Here is a 14,726-nt window from a genome sequence, read left to right as displayed (position 1 = left end):
TCAGTGATAATGCGAATTTGGATATAATGCGGTTGTGGCGTGGCTCCTGAAATTTCATATATTCATTTGCACATAATAATAATAATGATGAGGACTTTGTATAGCGCCTAATCTTTAGAAGCTCTAAGCGCTTTAAAACATTAGATGACACCTATAACATAAAAAACGTATGTAACGATATGATTACAAAAAAACAAACACCATGAAATTAGAAAACAAAAATAAAACATGCTGAAAATATTTAAGGTAGGAAACATTAGGTCTTTAAGTTTGTTCTTTCAGTCGAAATAAGTGAGTTTTAAGAGCACTCTCGAATGGGATCACTGTGTCTTTGTGTCTAAGTTCAGTGGGCAATTCATTCCACGTTGCTGGGGCCTGGTATGCAAAAGAACGCTGTCCATATGACTTTGTTTTCATAGTGGGAATAATGAGTATACGATTGTCAGAAGAGGAGTGTAAGTATCTTGCTGGTATGTACAAATGGGTGAGGTCGGATAGGTATGTTGGACTAGAGTCCATCAGTGAAACGTAGCACAGAGAACAAATTTTGTGTTTGATTTTGGATTGAATGGATAGCCAGTGTAGGGTACACAGCAGCACAGGGAGGTGTGCTCTGACTGTGGTACTTTAAGTATGATCCGAGCAGCTGTGTTTTGAAGTTTCTGGAGCAGATATTGAGATGAACCAGACAGAATTGAGTTACAATAGTCGTCTTGAAAGTACTAATGAACACACAAGTGTGTTAGTGGCATCAGCTGGAAGATATTTGCGAACGGAGCTGATGCATCTCAGCTCAAGATATGCAACCTTGTATATGTTCATGACATGTTGGTGCAATGTAAGAGTACTATCCAGAGTAACACCCAGGTTTTGTACTGACTCGGTGAAATTAATGTTGGTGTTGCTAGATATTGTTTGAGGTAAAGGATGTAAATGAGAAAGTCATTGTGTTGTGATCAGAATGGCCTCAGTTTTATCATCATTCATCTGCAGCTTGTTACATGTCATCCATGATTTCACATCAGAAATGTGCCTCTCTACACCTTGGATGGTAGCATCAACTTCAGTTGGGTGGCTAGATTTGTATACACTGGTCAACAGTGAAATCATTACTGACTTGAAAAGGCCCTAATCTGTAGTATTTTGGTGTGCCGAACACGAATATAACCGTGAAAAATTTGTATTGGCTCTCGTTTTGAAGATATTCATATACCTCATTTTCTATGTTTCACTGTGTAAATTTCTCCAGTAGGACTGCAGCAACATCCGGAATAATGATGTAACATTGCATAATACCATCATGCTCACATCATCCACAGTTGATTGCATCATTTTCTGATGCAATGCAATACTAATGCCATGCGGCTGCTGAAGTAAGTTGACGTCAGCAGTGTACTATACATGTGTAGGCCTATTATACTAATGCCAGGCGGCTGCTGAAGCTGACATAAGCAGTGTACTATATAAAGCCCAATCAGATAGGTTCAGCATTTAAAATATTTTAGACGTTGTGCGAGACAGTTCAAGCTACTGTTACATAAAACTTATTATTTTATCCATTTACGTACAATAAAGAACAGTAATGCCTCGAAAGTGTGTTAATACCGCGGACAATTTTTGCTATATTTGTGGGGAAGTGACATTTGCCAACCAGAAGAAAAGTATCAATTCTCAAGTGAAGAAGGCATATCATCTTTACTTCGGATGCAAGGTTGGTGACCAAGACAAGCCTTGGGCTCCGCATATATGCTGTGCTACATGTACAACACAGCTTTCACAGTGGTTGAATTGCAAAAGGTCATCAATGCCGTTTGCAGTCCCAATGGTGTGGAGAGAGCCAAGCAACCACCTAAATGACTGTTACTTCTGCTTGGTTCCTCCTCTTTCCAGCGGAATAACGAAGCGAAAGAAGTCGAGAATAGTCTACCCAAACATTCCGTCTGCATTGAGACCAGTTCCACATGGTGAGGGACTTCCTATTCCAGAACCTCCAGCAGAATATTCTCTTGATTCATCTGACGAAGACAAAGGTGAGTCGACCTGTTCTTCTCCTGGTCCATCAGCATGCAGTGATCCAGATTTTCACTGTGGTGCATCATCAACCCCACACAGAATAACACAGGAAGAACTAAATGACCTGATTCGTGATTTGGACTTATCAAAGAACAAGGCAGAATTGCTAGGATCAAGACTCCAACAATGGAATCTTCTAGAAGAAGATGTCACAATTACTGCATATCGAAAGCGCCACCAGCAATTGGAGCCTTTCTTCAGAAAGGAAAGTAATCTGATATTCTGTTCCGATATTGAGGGCCTCATGAATGCTTTAAAAATCACTCATGACCCACAAGAATGGAGACTATTTGTGGACTCTTCGAAACTGAGTCTCAAGGCTGTGCTTTTGCACAATGGAAACATTCTTCCATCTATTCCAGTAGCGTATGCTGTCCACATGAAAGAGACATACGATAACTTAAGGCAGCTACTGAATTCCATTGAGTATAACAAGTACAGCTGGCACCTCTGTGGTGATTTGAAGGTAGTTGCCCTTTTAATGGGACTGCAGCAAGGATATACAAAATACATGTGTTTCTTATGCAAGTGGGATAGCCGAGCAAGGGAAATGCACTACATGAGGAAGGAATGGACTCACAGGCAGAATGTAGCCATTGGAGAGAAGAATATCCAACACCCAGCTCTGGTTGAGGCTCAGAAAATCTTGCTACCACCCCTTCACATCAAACTAGGTTTGATGAAGAACTTCGTGAAAGCCATTGACCGGACTTTGCCAGCATTCCGATACCTGCATGAAAAATTCCCTCGACTCAGCGAAGCAAAGATTAAAGAGGGAGTTTTTGTGGGTCCTCAGATTCGAGAGCTTTTCAAAGATGACCGGTTCAACAACTTGCTGGAAGGTGACGCGAAACAAGCATGGAATGCTTTTCGCCTAGTTTCTACAAACTTCCTCGGAAATGTTAGGGCAGAAAACTATAAGGAACTAGTAGAAGACATGTTGATGAAGTATAAGAAACTTGGCTGCAATATGTCTCTAAAGATTCACTTCCTTCATTCCCATTTGGATTTCTTTCCTAGCAACTGTGGTATTGTTAGTGATGAACACGGCGAACGTTTTCATCAAGATATCGCAACAATGGAACAAAGATACCAGGGAAAATGGTCCACTACAATGCTGGCTGACTACTGCTGGACACTCCTCAGAGATGCTCCCGAACAGCTGTACAAGAGACAGGCGAAGAAATCTAAGATGTAGTCAATGACTTGATTTTTTATAGGTAGGCTATTACAGTTGACCTTTTACTATTGGAATGCATTTCGTTATGTAAACATTAATTTCTTGCAGATTACAAAAAAACTAGAGCCAATTTTGCAATTTGACTGTCATATTCGTGTTCAGCACATAAAAATTGATAAGAATTGACTAATTTTATTTCAGTAACATGACTTTTGTAAAAATTTGTTGTCCAGCGATATCTGGGTGTTGTCAGCGTACAATTGGTGAGACACTGGATAATGATCTATGACACTTGAGAGCGGCAGAGTGTATAGAATGAAGAGAACAGACCCCTGTGGAACACCACAACATAGGTCAACTGGGCTGGGGTGTACTCCATTTGCAGATACAATTTTTGTCCTGTTGACCAAGTAGGACTTGAACCACGGTAAGGCTGTATCATGAATGCCAAATACATGCTGGAAACGGTGAAGTAATATATCATGGTCTATTGTGTCAAATGCTGCAGACAAATCAAGGAGGGTGAGGACTGTAATCTTTCCGCTATCCAAAGCAGAGAGAATGTCAGTAACTACTTTTAGAAGAGTAGTTTCAGTACTGTGGCAAGGGCAATATGCGGATTGTACATTGCTAAAAAGACTGAATTCAGATGAGGTACAAGCTGGGATAGAACAACCTTTTCTAAGACTGTTTGAATTCAGATGAGATACAAGCTGGGATTGAACAACCTTTTTTATATGAATGGGGGATTAGAAACTATATGTTCTTTAAATCGTTATGGTCAAATTTTTTTCTTTTTGAAACTACATGAAATAGTGCATGCAAAATTTATTATCATTTTGGGGAAGAGATCGTGTATGAACTAGAACATAATACGAACGTAGCGTGGTTCCTGAAATTTTAAATATGTGTATGTGTATCTCTTTCGTACCTGGAATATTTAATTTGTTTTTAAAGTACGAGAAATAGTGTGTAAAATGTTTAATTTCATTTGGGGAAAGAGTTTGCGTATGAATTTGAATATAATATGATTGCGGCGTGGCTTCTAAAATTTAACAATTTTAACACGTTCTTGAAGCGTTATGCCAAAATAAACATTATCGGAAATGTTACTAATTACTGGTCAATGAGTAAGGCAGTAATCCGTTTTTGTGATTGTCTTCAATTAATTCTGTATACAATCGTTGCTCAGACAATAGCCAACATGTGTTTCTTCTTTAACTGCATACACAGCCAAGCAGCAGACAATGTGGTGGTTGATAAAAGATTCTCACAGTTTAATAAACCTCAAAAAACGAAAACCACCAATATGTTTGCTAGGCTTGGCTGTGTTATTAGACGCAATCAGTTGACCAGTAAATAATGTCCACTTTATTAGCTGGAAATTGAAATGATATGAAATTGTACATTCGTTCAGCTTAAAAATCTTTATAAGTATTTCTCGCGTTTCTTTTGATAGTCACAAAATCTGAAGTAAAAGTTATGCAATCTGAAAGCATGTGTTGTTTGTTAATTATTCTTGCTGTAGTCGTTCATTTGAATAGGCGTACAAGTGTTAATTATTGGGAATTTGCAATAGATAAAAGGTACATGGAAACGCATATGAGACAATTTTAGCATTATGAAATTTGTTCAGACACCATTCATAGACCATGGAATATAATGAGCCATACATGTGCTTCATCTTGCTCAATGTAATTTTGTTGTTAATTTTTCCCATTGAATTCAGGCACATAATGATCTGTGACAAAATTATTGAATAGCTTAAATATGTGTACAATTTTTGGCAATGGAATTACATGTATTATGGATTAACTGCATGCCACGACGGTACAATATCAGACGGTAAATAAATGGTGTTGATACTCTGTTCATGCCATATATTAGACGTTGAATTCAGAAACAATGATCTGTGACAAAATTATTGAATATTTTAAATCTGTGTGCAGTTTTTCAATCGAATTACATGCATTATAGATGAATTGCATGCCATGTTGGCATGATAGTAAATGGCGTTGATATCCTATTCATGACGTTGATACCCTATTCATGACGTTGATACCCTATTCATGATATACATTAGATATGAATAAATGTATATGTGCCAATGCATTGTTTTCAGAAAAAAGTAAAATACTATAAAACCCTGCATTAACGCAAACCCACTATTAATGTGATCAAATTTTTTGGACCCCAATTATCGCATTATAGCGGGGTTCCACTGTACTTGCAGTGCAGTATTTCATTGCTATAATACTGTTCATGGTAGTCTTGAAAATGTTCAGTGTTTTACCATATATACTTACCTATAAGTCAAGTCAAACTGCTAATAACAAAGATCCAAAGAACCATAGAAGTTGTTGTTGTTGTTGTAGGGTTTAACGCCATTTTTCAGCACACGATAGGCTATACATGGCGGCCAGTATTAATGGTGGAGGAAGAACCCGGGAAATCTCCAGAAAGAACCACTGACCCTCGAGTTGCTATAGAAGTAAACAGCATTATGTTTGAGATGGTCTTAAACATAATGTAATAGGAATCCAAGATCAGATCCACCTTATAAAACGTAGCATGTTTTAGTTGTTTAAACTGGGCTACATTATACATTATACATGTGGAATACATTATACACAGTATTACTGGGATACATTATACATGGTAATACTGGGATACATTATACATGGTATTACTGGGATACATTATACATGGTGTTACTGGGATACAATTTACATGGTATTACAGGGATAAATGATATATGGTATTACTAGAATACATTATACATGAAGAATACATTATACATGATATTACTGGGTTACATTATATATTGTATTACTGGGATACATGCATGGTATTGCTGGGATACATTATACATAATATTATTGGGATACATTATATATGGTATTACTGGGATACATTAGATATGGTATTACTGGGATACATTATACATGATATTACTGGGATACATTATATATGGTATTACTGGGATACATAATGTATAATATTACTGCACTTCATTTTAAATGGTGTAATTGGATCAACAACAATAAAAGATTTTAAAAAGGACTGTTTTACTAAAGTCCTTTTACCTTTAGCCATGATTGATTCTTGAAAGGTAACCATTACTGCAAGAAAGAGTAGAATCTGAAATGTGATGTAGGTGAAAACTTAACACTAGAGTGGTAACATGTTGGTGACAAAAGTATATGTGTCAGTGAATATTTGATAATGGAAAAATGGAGAAGTTAAACACTTAGAAATTTCTGTTATTTCCATACTTGCATAATTGGTTGAAGCATAACCTAGGTATATTTTACATATTGGTATATCTAAATGAGTGAAAAATTGACATACGATTACTTACTGTTATCTTCTAGTGTTATTAAAGCTGTGGAAATCCAGTAAATTAAACATTTGTCACAACAATTTTTATTTATTTATTGACAATATAACTATAACGTACACTGTTGTCTATTTAATTTCCATAATCTAAATTTGTAAAGCATCAGTTCCTTGCAAAGGAATATTTTTTTTCGCTTTCAGTCTTGTGTGGTGACAGTCTTAATATATTCTTAGAGATTTTGCAAATATATTTTCATAATTAGTTGACAGTTGTAATTGATAATTTATCTATAATTATTCATACACTAGGAAGAAACCATATTTTCAGATATACAGATGTTACCAAAAATTGCAAAGCTGTAATGTAACTGATATTAAACTCCACTTGATAAAACAAAATGTATTCAACTAAAGTCCTTCCATTTATCATTTTTCTGTAAAATCTTAAAATGCCAAGTCAGATATTTAAAGAAGTGAACAATATTGCCATTGAAGATCAAAGAATGTAATTTTTTGTGCTGAGATATATTTTAATGAATGTTGTTGGTGATAAATAATTTTAAAAAGTTGGACATTTTAAGACATCATTATATCCTTTGCTCTGTTCAGTGGCTACCCACAACTAGTGCACTGTTGACTTGTTCAGTTGGGCATTTTCAGCACAGTAGTCAATGCAGTAGATATATTAGCTTCAATATACATGTTGCAAGGTTTGTCAGGTTAATTCGTGCTACTGAACTCAAAAGGGATGTCATCATAGCAGTCAGTCGGGTTGTCATCTCTGATGGTTTGTACTAAAATGCATTCAGGTATGTTTTTGAGAATCGTGCCATCTTGAGCTTCATGTCTTAATGTAAAGTGCTGCCAATATATTTCAGTATAGACACGTGTCCTGTAAGACCTACCTGTGTATTTCTGTATAGACCTGTCTCATGTAAGGCCGATCTATGTATTTCAGTACAGACATGTGCCCTGTAAGACTTGCTTAAATATTTCAGAATAGACATGCTATAAGGCCTGTCTATAATATATATTTCAGTTCAGATGCATGTCCTGTAAGATCTATGTATTTTAGTATAGATGTATGTCTTGTAAGACCTACCTATATATTTCAGTATAGATGTTTGTCTTGTAAGATCTACCTATATATTTCAGAATAGATGCATGTCCTGTAAGGTCTACCTATATATTTCAGTATAGATGTTTGTCTTGTAAGGTCTATCTATATATTTCAGTATAGATGTATGTCCTGTAAGGTCTACCTATATATTTCAGTATAGATGTATGTCCTGTAAGGTCTATCTATATATTTCAGAATAGATGCATGTCCTGTAAGGTCTACCTATATATTTCAGAATAGATGCGTGTCCTGTAAGGTCTACCTATATATTTCAGAATAGATGCGTGTCCTGTAAGGTCTACCTATATATTTCAGTATAGATGTTTGTCTTGTAAGGTCTATCTATATATTTCAGTATAGATGTATGTCCTGTAAGGTCTACCTATATATTTCAGTATAGATGTATGTCCTGTAAGGTCTATCTATATATTTCAGAATAGATGCATGTCCTGTAAGGTCTACCTATATATTTCAGAATAGATGCGTGTCCTGTAAGGTCTACCTATATATTTCAGTATAGATGTTTGTCTTGTAAGGTCTATCTATATATTTCAGTATAGATGTATGTCCTGTAAGGTCTACCTATATATTTCAGTATAGATGTATGTCCTGTAAGGTCTATCTATATATTTCAGAATAGATGCGTGTCCTGTAAGGTCTACCTATATATTTCAGAATAGATGCGTGTCCTGTAAGGTCTACCTATATATTTCAGTATAGATGTTTGTCTTGTAAGGTCTACCTATATATTTCAGTATAGATGTATGTCTTGTAAGACCTACCTACATATTTTTCATTAAAAGAAGGAATGAAAATACATACCAAGCAGCAAATGTGTCCTCAAAAAACTAATTCAGAATACATGTTTAATGATAAACAGTACTAAATGCTATACGAGTTGACAATAAGGGAATATGGTCGGTTATACAAAGAGGGGAAAATAGTTGCCACATATACGGTACCATGAGGCTGGCTATTTTGGTACCTATAGTTCAGCAAAATTGGGAATCGTTTATTTGCCAATCAATTGCTGGTGCTTGAATAACACACAGTAGTGTAGAACTTGGTTTCTTTGAATTACGGCGGAGGGCCAATCATTTTTACAAAATAGTTGTATGGATAATGATCAACTTTTAATTAGTTGCACTGACTTTCTTGCTTGTTTAAGACCAATCTTTAGCTATTGAGCAGTTTGACCACGCTGACCAGAATATAAAAATAGGGCATGACCTGGGGAAAAATAGGGCACATCACAGGGAAAAACCGCAAGTCTTTTTGCGAATTTCACTCATATTGGACCAGGAAGATCGATCAGTATTTAGAGAAAACAAGGCTTTAAAAATGCAGTGAAAAACCTCCCTACTTGGCTTTTGAAAGGTTCATAGGTATGCCTTACAACATATTTTACAAAACTACTGTAACCGTGCTAATATTATGGAATTAAAGGCAATTACACATCAACGTACTGGTATAGTTACTGGTAAAAATTACTTCTTATCACAAGCCAGTTTCAGGGTTTTAATGATTAACTGGCCTGTACTGTCGCAGAACGAAAGACAAATTCGCTGACTATCAACAAAGATGCCAAAACATCAAGCTTTCCATTGGGTGGAAAGTTATGTTTGTTCAGCTAAAACACAAAACTAAAATTGATTGATGTTGATCTTAATTAATCTATATGAAAATTTTAGCCTTTATTATTACCACTCTTCGTGAACATATAAATTATGATGGTTATGTGCCTTGTACAATTAAATGTGGATACCTTTTTACAAATATTACCTCAATTTGTAGGATCACTTATATCATTGAAAATGAGTAACTCATGAACGCGTGATTCACTGTAAATGAAACAGTATTAAGGACTAGCTGAAATATTGTCTGCAAGATTGCAATTTGGTCGAAACCATGAATAAAGTAAAATCTGCATCTGTTTGGGAATAAGTAAGGATTTAAGTGATGCTATGAAGACTTTGCACTGTGTAAGTACTGTACATCATAGTTCAGCATGGTCTCCCTGGTAAACTCAACTGGCCCACAAATTATGAAGTCTCTATTTACCTTTATTTAACTTTGTGTTGGAGAAATCAGAAAATATGCACATGTAAAATAATAACAAAATCAATCATAGTACTGTATAACAGTTTAATAATTGTTGTGTCATTCAAAGTTACTTTTTTTTACATGCCTACGTCTTAGGACACAGAAAAAATTATTGTCTTTCTGTCCCAAGATTTACAGTCATTACAAAAAAAAGACCTAAAAACTGTAAAGATAAGATAAGAAATATTTTTGCTTGGATAACATACAAAAATGTAAAAAGCAGAGCATTCCTCTGAAAGTAGTTCATATACTGGACCCATGTCAATAATGAAATATACAGGTAGGCCTTATAGGACATACATCTATACTGAAATATATTAGGTAGACCTAACTGGACACACATCTAAATTGAAATACATAAGTAGGCCTTACAGTACATGTCTATAGGCCTTAAAAGACATGCACCTATACTGAAATATATACGTAGGTCCTACTGTACATACATCTGTACTGAAATACATAGGTAGGCCTTACAGGACAGATTTATACTGAAATATATACAGTATATATTGGTTTATAAGCCAAATAATTTAGGAAAAACTAAAGGCCTGGAAGATGGATGGGTCAGCCTATCTGCGGTCCAATGTCCAAACTTTACTTTCTCACATGCCCATGTTCTCTAAGCCCAAGATTTGAACCTACACAGACCGAGGTGAGAAGTCAGTAATCAACAGTGATGAGTGCCTGGGACCACTCAGTCACCAGGGTTGCCTGGTGTTTTATGGTACATAACAACTTTTGGTGTATATAGTGCTGAGGCCAGTTGAGTAAAGTGCCTTTCCCAAAAGACATACTATAGTAGCCATCCAAGGCTGATCCAAGGAGAGGAGTCACCCTGAACCTTTCTTTTCAGGAGTCCAGCATCTTAAACTCTGAGCCACTGTGACTCCCTGGTTGGTTAAGAGAGGTGATTACAGGTAGAACAAATCAGTTGACCTTTCTATATGATGTCTCCAGACATTTTACTGCATTGTTTTTCACACACACAAAATTTAAATAATTTTTTATATATTTTTCAGGGTGGCAAGTTGCCTCACATGCCCCCATTCGGAATTGTGCCAGTAGTATGCAATGACTCATTTTCATCCCCACCCCCAGCACATAGTGGACCTGCATTTACAGTAGATCCCAAAACAGGTATAATTTGAAATTTATTTCCTTAGAAATGCTTGTTGATTCCAAAATTTAAAGGATTTGCAGTGTTGGTCTTGTTTGCATTTTAAATATGGCAGTAACCTATTACCATTATTTTAAAATATAAGGAAAAACAGATAAGTAGATTTTAGACTCAAAAAGAAGATTCCAACACAAAAAAATAAATCAGTTTTGGTTAGAAAATCAAGGCCAGGGACACCGAATAAAAGAAGAGAAAATTTTTTGTTTTAGAACAATATGTTTAGTTCTAGACCACATCACCTTGACCAAAATTTCTAGAGGGCTTGCATTTAAGGAGTATACCCATTGATTTGGTGGGTCAAAATGTTAGAGGTCAAGGTCACTGAAACTTAAAAGAAAAAAAACTACTTTGTGGATGGTTTGCACATAAAGTAAGAAAGAAGTTTTTTTTACTTAAAGGTCGAAAGGTCAGAAGTCATGGTCATGGTAAGTTTAATAAGAAAATAATGATTTCTGGAACTGCTTGCTTTGAACAGAGGTCCTGGTCAGTGAAAACCGTTATGTCGTAATCTCTAGTTATAATGTCCTTTAGATGCTGGTAGATTCTTGTACCTGGGTTGTTCAATGTAGCAGTTGATTGATTGACTTGTGGATGGGTTCTAGTGACATAACCATGTAATCTAGACTATTTCCTGCCATCAGAATTTCAGTATACATGATAAACTTCAAGTTGTATATCTCTGTAAATGATTTCTCTCATTTTCAGGCATTTGTTAATTGAAAAGTTGTGTACTTGAACAAGATAAGGAGCATAGATTTACTGCAATGCTATCTTTTAATTATTTTCATGCAATATAAGTGTCATCACCTTGATTATATATAATGGTCCGACTTTTAATTTGAGTTTTAATAAAGTTGCTGAAATTTTATTCAGATATAAAGAAAACTGATTTCACTTTTTATTTTAAGATTACAACTGTGATCTTTAATTTGAAATATTAAGGCATTGAATTGGCAGAGAAATGTGTGGATGATTTACAGGTGGACTAAGAGTATAATTTGACAGTAGCCCAGCAGGGTCTTTGATTCACATTTATCTAAGGTCATGATACTTAACCAATTCGACCTCAATCCCATCTGTAGGCATGATGAGGCTGTACCCTATTTCCGAGCTCTGCAGCGTCAAAGTCATTTAAGATACACCAAAGTTGGTGGTGTTACAAAAAAGCAGACAGATATAGCTCTAAAATGATATCAAATAATCTGGAATTTCTGGTTGCACTACAAAATACAGAGGGAAAAACCTCATTTTTTGACCCATTTTTTTTCCACCCAAAATTCGCTCATGGTCGGAATGCAATTTTGTGTCTGGATTTTAGACCTTTTGGCCTCAGATCTAAAGCAGACTGGTCTGAACTGCACACGGTCAGGTGATCCTTTGCAAAAACTAGGTTAAGGTGGGCATTTGGAATAAAGAGCGGTCTCCATACGGAAATGATGGGTCCATAAAGAAAAAAAAAAGAACTCCAACTTTTAGCATTCTGCTCATGTGCAAGCAAAATAAAATGGAAAATAATGTTTCTAATACAACTAGGCATTAGTCTCATGGAAAATCTGTTGAAAGCTGATGTATTATGATGTATTCAGAAATAGCCCTCCAATGTCTTTCCTACGCACATTTCAGGCAAAAATGACAAAAACCTCTGGGGCCAAATGAGTTAAGAGTATAATTTGGCAGTTGCCCAGTAGGGTCTTTGGTTTACATTTGTTGAACATGGTTCCCGCACCCTCCTGATTTTTTAAGGAGACCCTGGAATCCAACTAAAATTTGAATTCATGAAAATATCCTTTAAACCTCGAAAATTGCTTTGTGTCATAAAATGTCTAGAAAATTTATGTTGAAAGCTAACTAAAAATCTTGTTTTAGAAAATACATTATTTTTCTACTGCAACTTTGCATTGAACGATTTTGCAATGGTCATTTTATTACGTTTGCAGCCATGGTAGCTAAGAGTTTTTTTTTGTGCATACATGTGCCTTCAGCTGCAGTATTGTCTTGAATCATATTAAAGTATCAGACTTTGACTTGGAAAATTTGTCCTTTTCTCCATAAAATCTCCTGGAAAATAAAAATGATTTTGGTGCAGGAACCCTGGTGGAAGGTCAGTGACACTATTCTGAGTTAAATTGGCAGTAACCCAGTAGGGTCTTTGATTCATGTTTGTCCAAGGTCACCGATACTGTTAGAAAATTTCAGTTGTATTGAATGTAAAATATCATTCTTTCACATCAAATACCAATGTACTGGTAATTATCCAATATATTTTTCAGGTTTACCGAGGCCACATATTTATCACCATCCATATGCTGCTCCTCCAGGCCAGTTCCCTCCATTACTTTATAATCCAGATAGCCAATGGTAAGTACTTCAGTCTTTTTCTTTTTTAAGGTTATAATTTATTTTAAAATTAATTGCAGATCAAATTTTAGCAACTTGTATCATGTACCCTTGCATGCCCTGGAGCGGATGTCAAAATCTGGAATTCAGGTGCTGAGCAAATATCTTGGCATTGTGGGATCCAGGCCTTGTGTCATTTATGGTTAACAATGACAGAAATGTGATGTTGGTCTAGGATTTTCAGGACAAAATATTTTTATGCCTTCTCTGCCAGCAGAGTGGGGTGGATCTTGATTATGATATCTTTCCATTTGTCCTGAGGTGTGTGTTGGCAGAATTGCACAAAAAGCATTCAACATAGACAAATGAAATTGTGATGACCTGTTCAAGCCATGTGTGGATCACCTGATTAGGTTTTCAAGTCATTAAAGCTATTTGCCAACTTTTCAAACATTTTGTTATTTTTTTTTGGCTTTCAACTTTTTTTTTCCCTCCCAAACTTTGATAGTATAATCAACCAAAACCCACTTGAGGCATACAAAGGAAAATTGGTGGCCATAATTGTATTCATCTATATGTGTGTGTGTGTGACTTGGATTTTTAATGCAGCTTTAACAATTTTTCAGTCATATCGCTACAATGTCTGCAGTGTGGCAGTGTATAGTGATGTCTAGCACTGGGGCATCATGCCGCAGACATTTAGCATGATGTCCCACCCAGGCACATCATCTTGACACCAGACCGACCAGTCCTAACACTAACCTCTTAATGCTGAATGCCAAGCGAAGCATCTGTTAGTACCATTTTTGTAAGTCTTTGGTATGACTCGGCCGAGGATCGAACCCACAACCTCCCACATCCGAGGCGGATGCTCTAACCCCACTAAGCCACTGGATTCATATATAGATGACCTGATTCGATTTTCATACCATTGTTGCAAGTATTTTGCACATTTTAACTCTTTTTTAAAAAAATGTTTTTTTTTTTCCTTTATTAAATGAAAATCTTGCTTACACAGATAAACACGGATGACCTGATTAGATTTGTATGCCATTATAGCAGTTTTTCATATTTGTTTTTAACATTTTAAAACTTTTTACACTTTGACTTTTTGGTCTGCATTGGTCCAATTCGTATTTTACGAGCGAAAATCTAGTCCCATTGTTAACTCACCTAGCTGAAGGCCAGGTGAGCTTACAAGATGACCTGCATTTTGTTTGCAGCTATCAAAATTTGCCATTTTAAACTTATCAAAAACCATTGGACCAATTTTGACCAATTTTGACAGAGCACATCTTACCATGAAAGTTTTCAAACTTTAAAAAAAAAATACTGATCTGCCATTAAACATGAACACTTAGGAAAAATAGAAACACTCGCCAAAATTGCTGAACTGG

At 35.8% G+C, this 14,726-nt stretch overlaps 1 protein-coding gene across 6 annotated transcripts in view; it reads left to right on the top strand.

Annotated features, from left to right (window-relative positions):
- Window positions 1-14,726, top strand: part of LOC149802616 (protein pangolin, isoforms A/H/I/S-like) — a 170,980-nt gene that overhangs the window by 126,575 nt on the left and 29,679 nt on the right. For all 6 annotated transcript variants that reach the window (XM_089951929.1, XM_089951930.1, XM_089951927.1 and 3 more), the window contains 2 exons: window positions 10,835-10,952; window positions 13,263-13,350. In XM_089951929.1, coding sequence (XP_089808055.1) covers window positions 10,835-10,952; window positions 13,263-13,350 — 206 coding nt within the window. The remainder of the gene's footprint in view (window positions 1-10,834; window positions 10,953-13,262; window positions 13,351-14,726) is intronic.

This window comes from Sinohyriopsis cumingii, chromosome 3 (assembly GCF_028554795.1).
Source record: "Sinohyriopsis cumingii isolate HCF-2022 chromosome 3, ASM2855479v2, whole genome shotgun sequence".
Lineage (NCBI taxonomy): Eukaryota > Metazoa > Mollusca > Bivalvia > Unionida > Unionidae > Sinohyriopsis > Sinohyriopsis cumingii.
The sequence above is the reverse complement of the archived record's forward strand: the minus strand, read 5'-3'. Positions and strand labels throughout refer to the sequence as shown.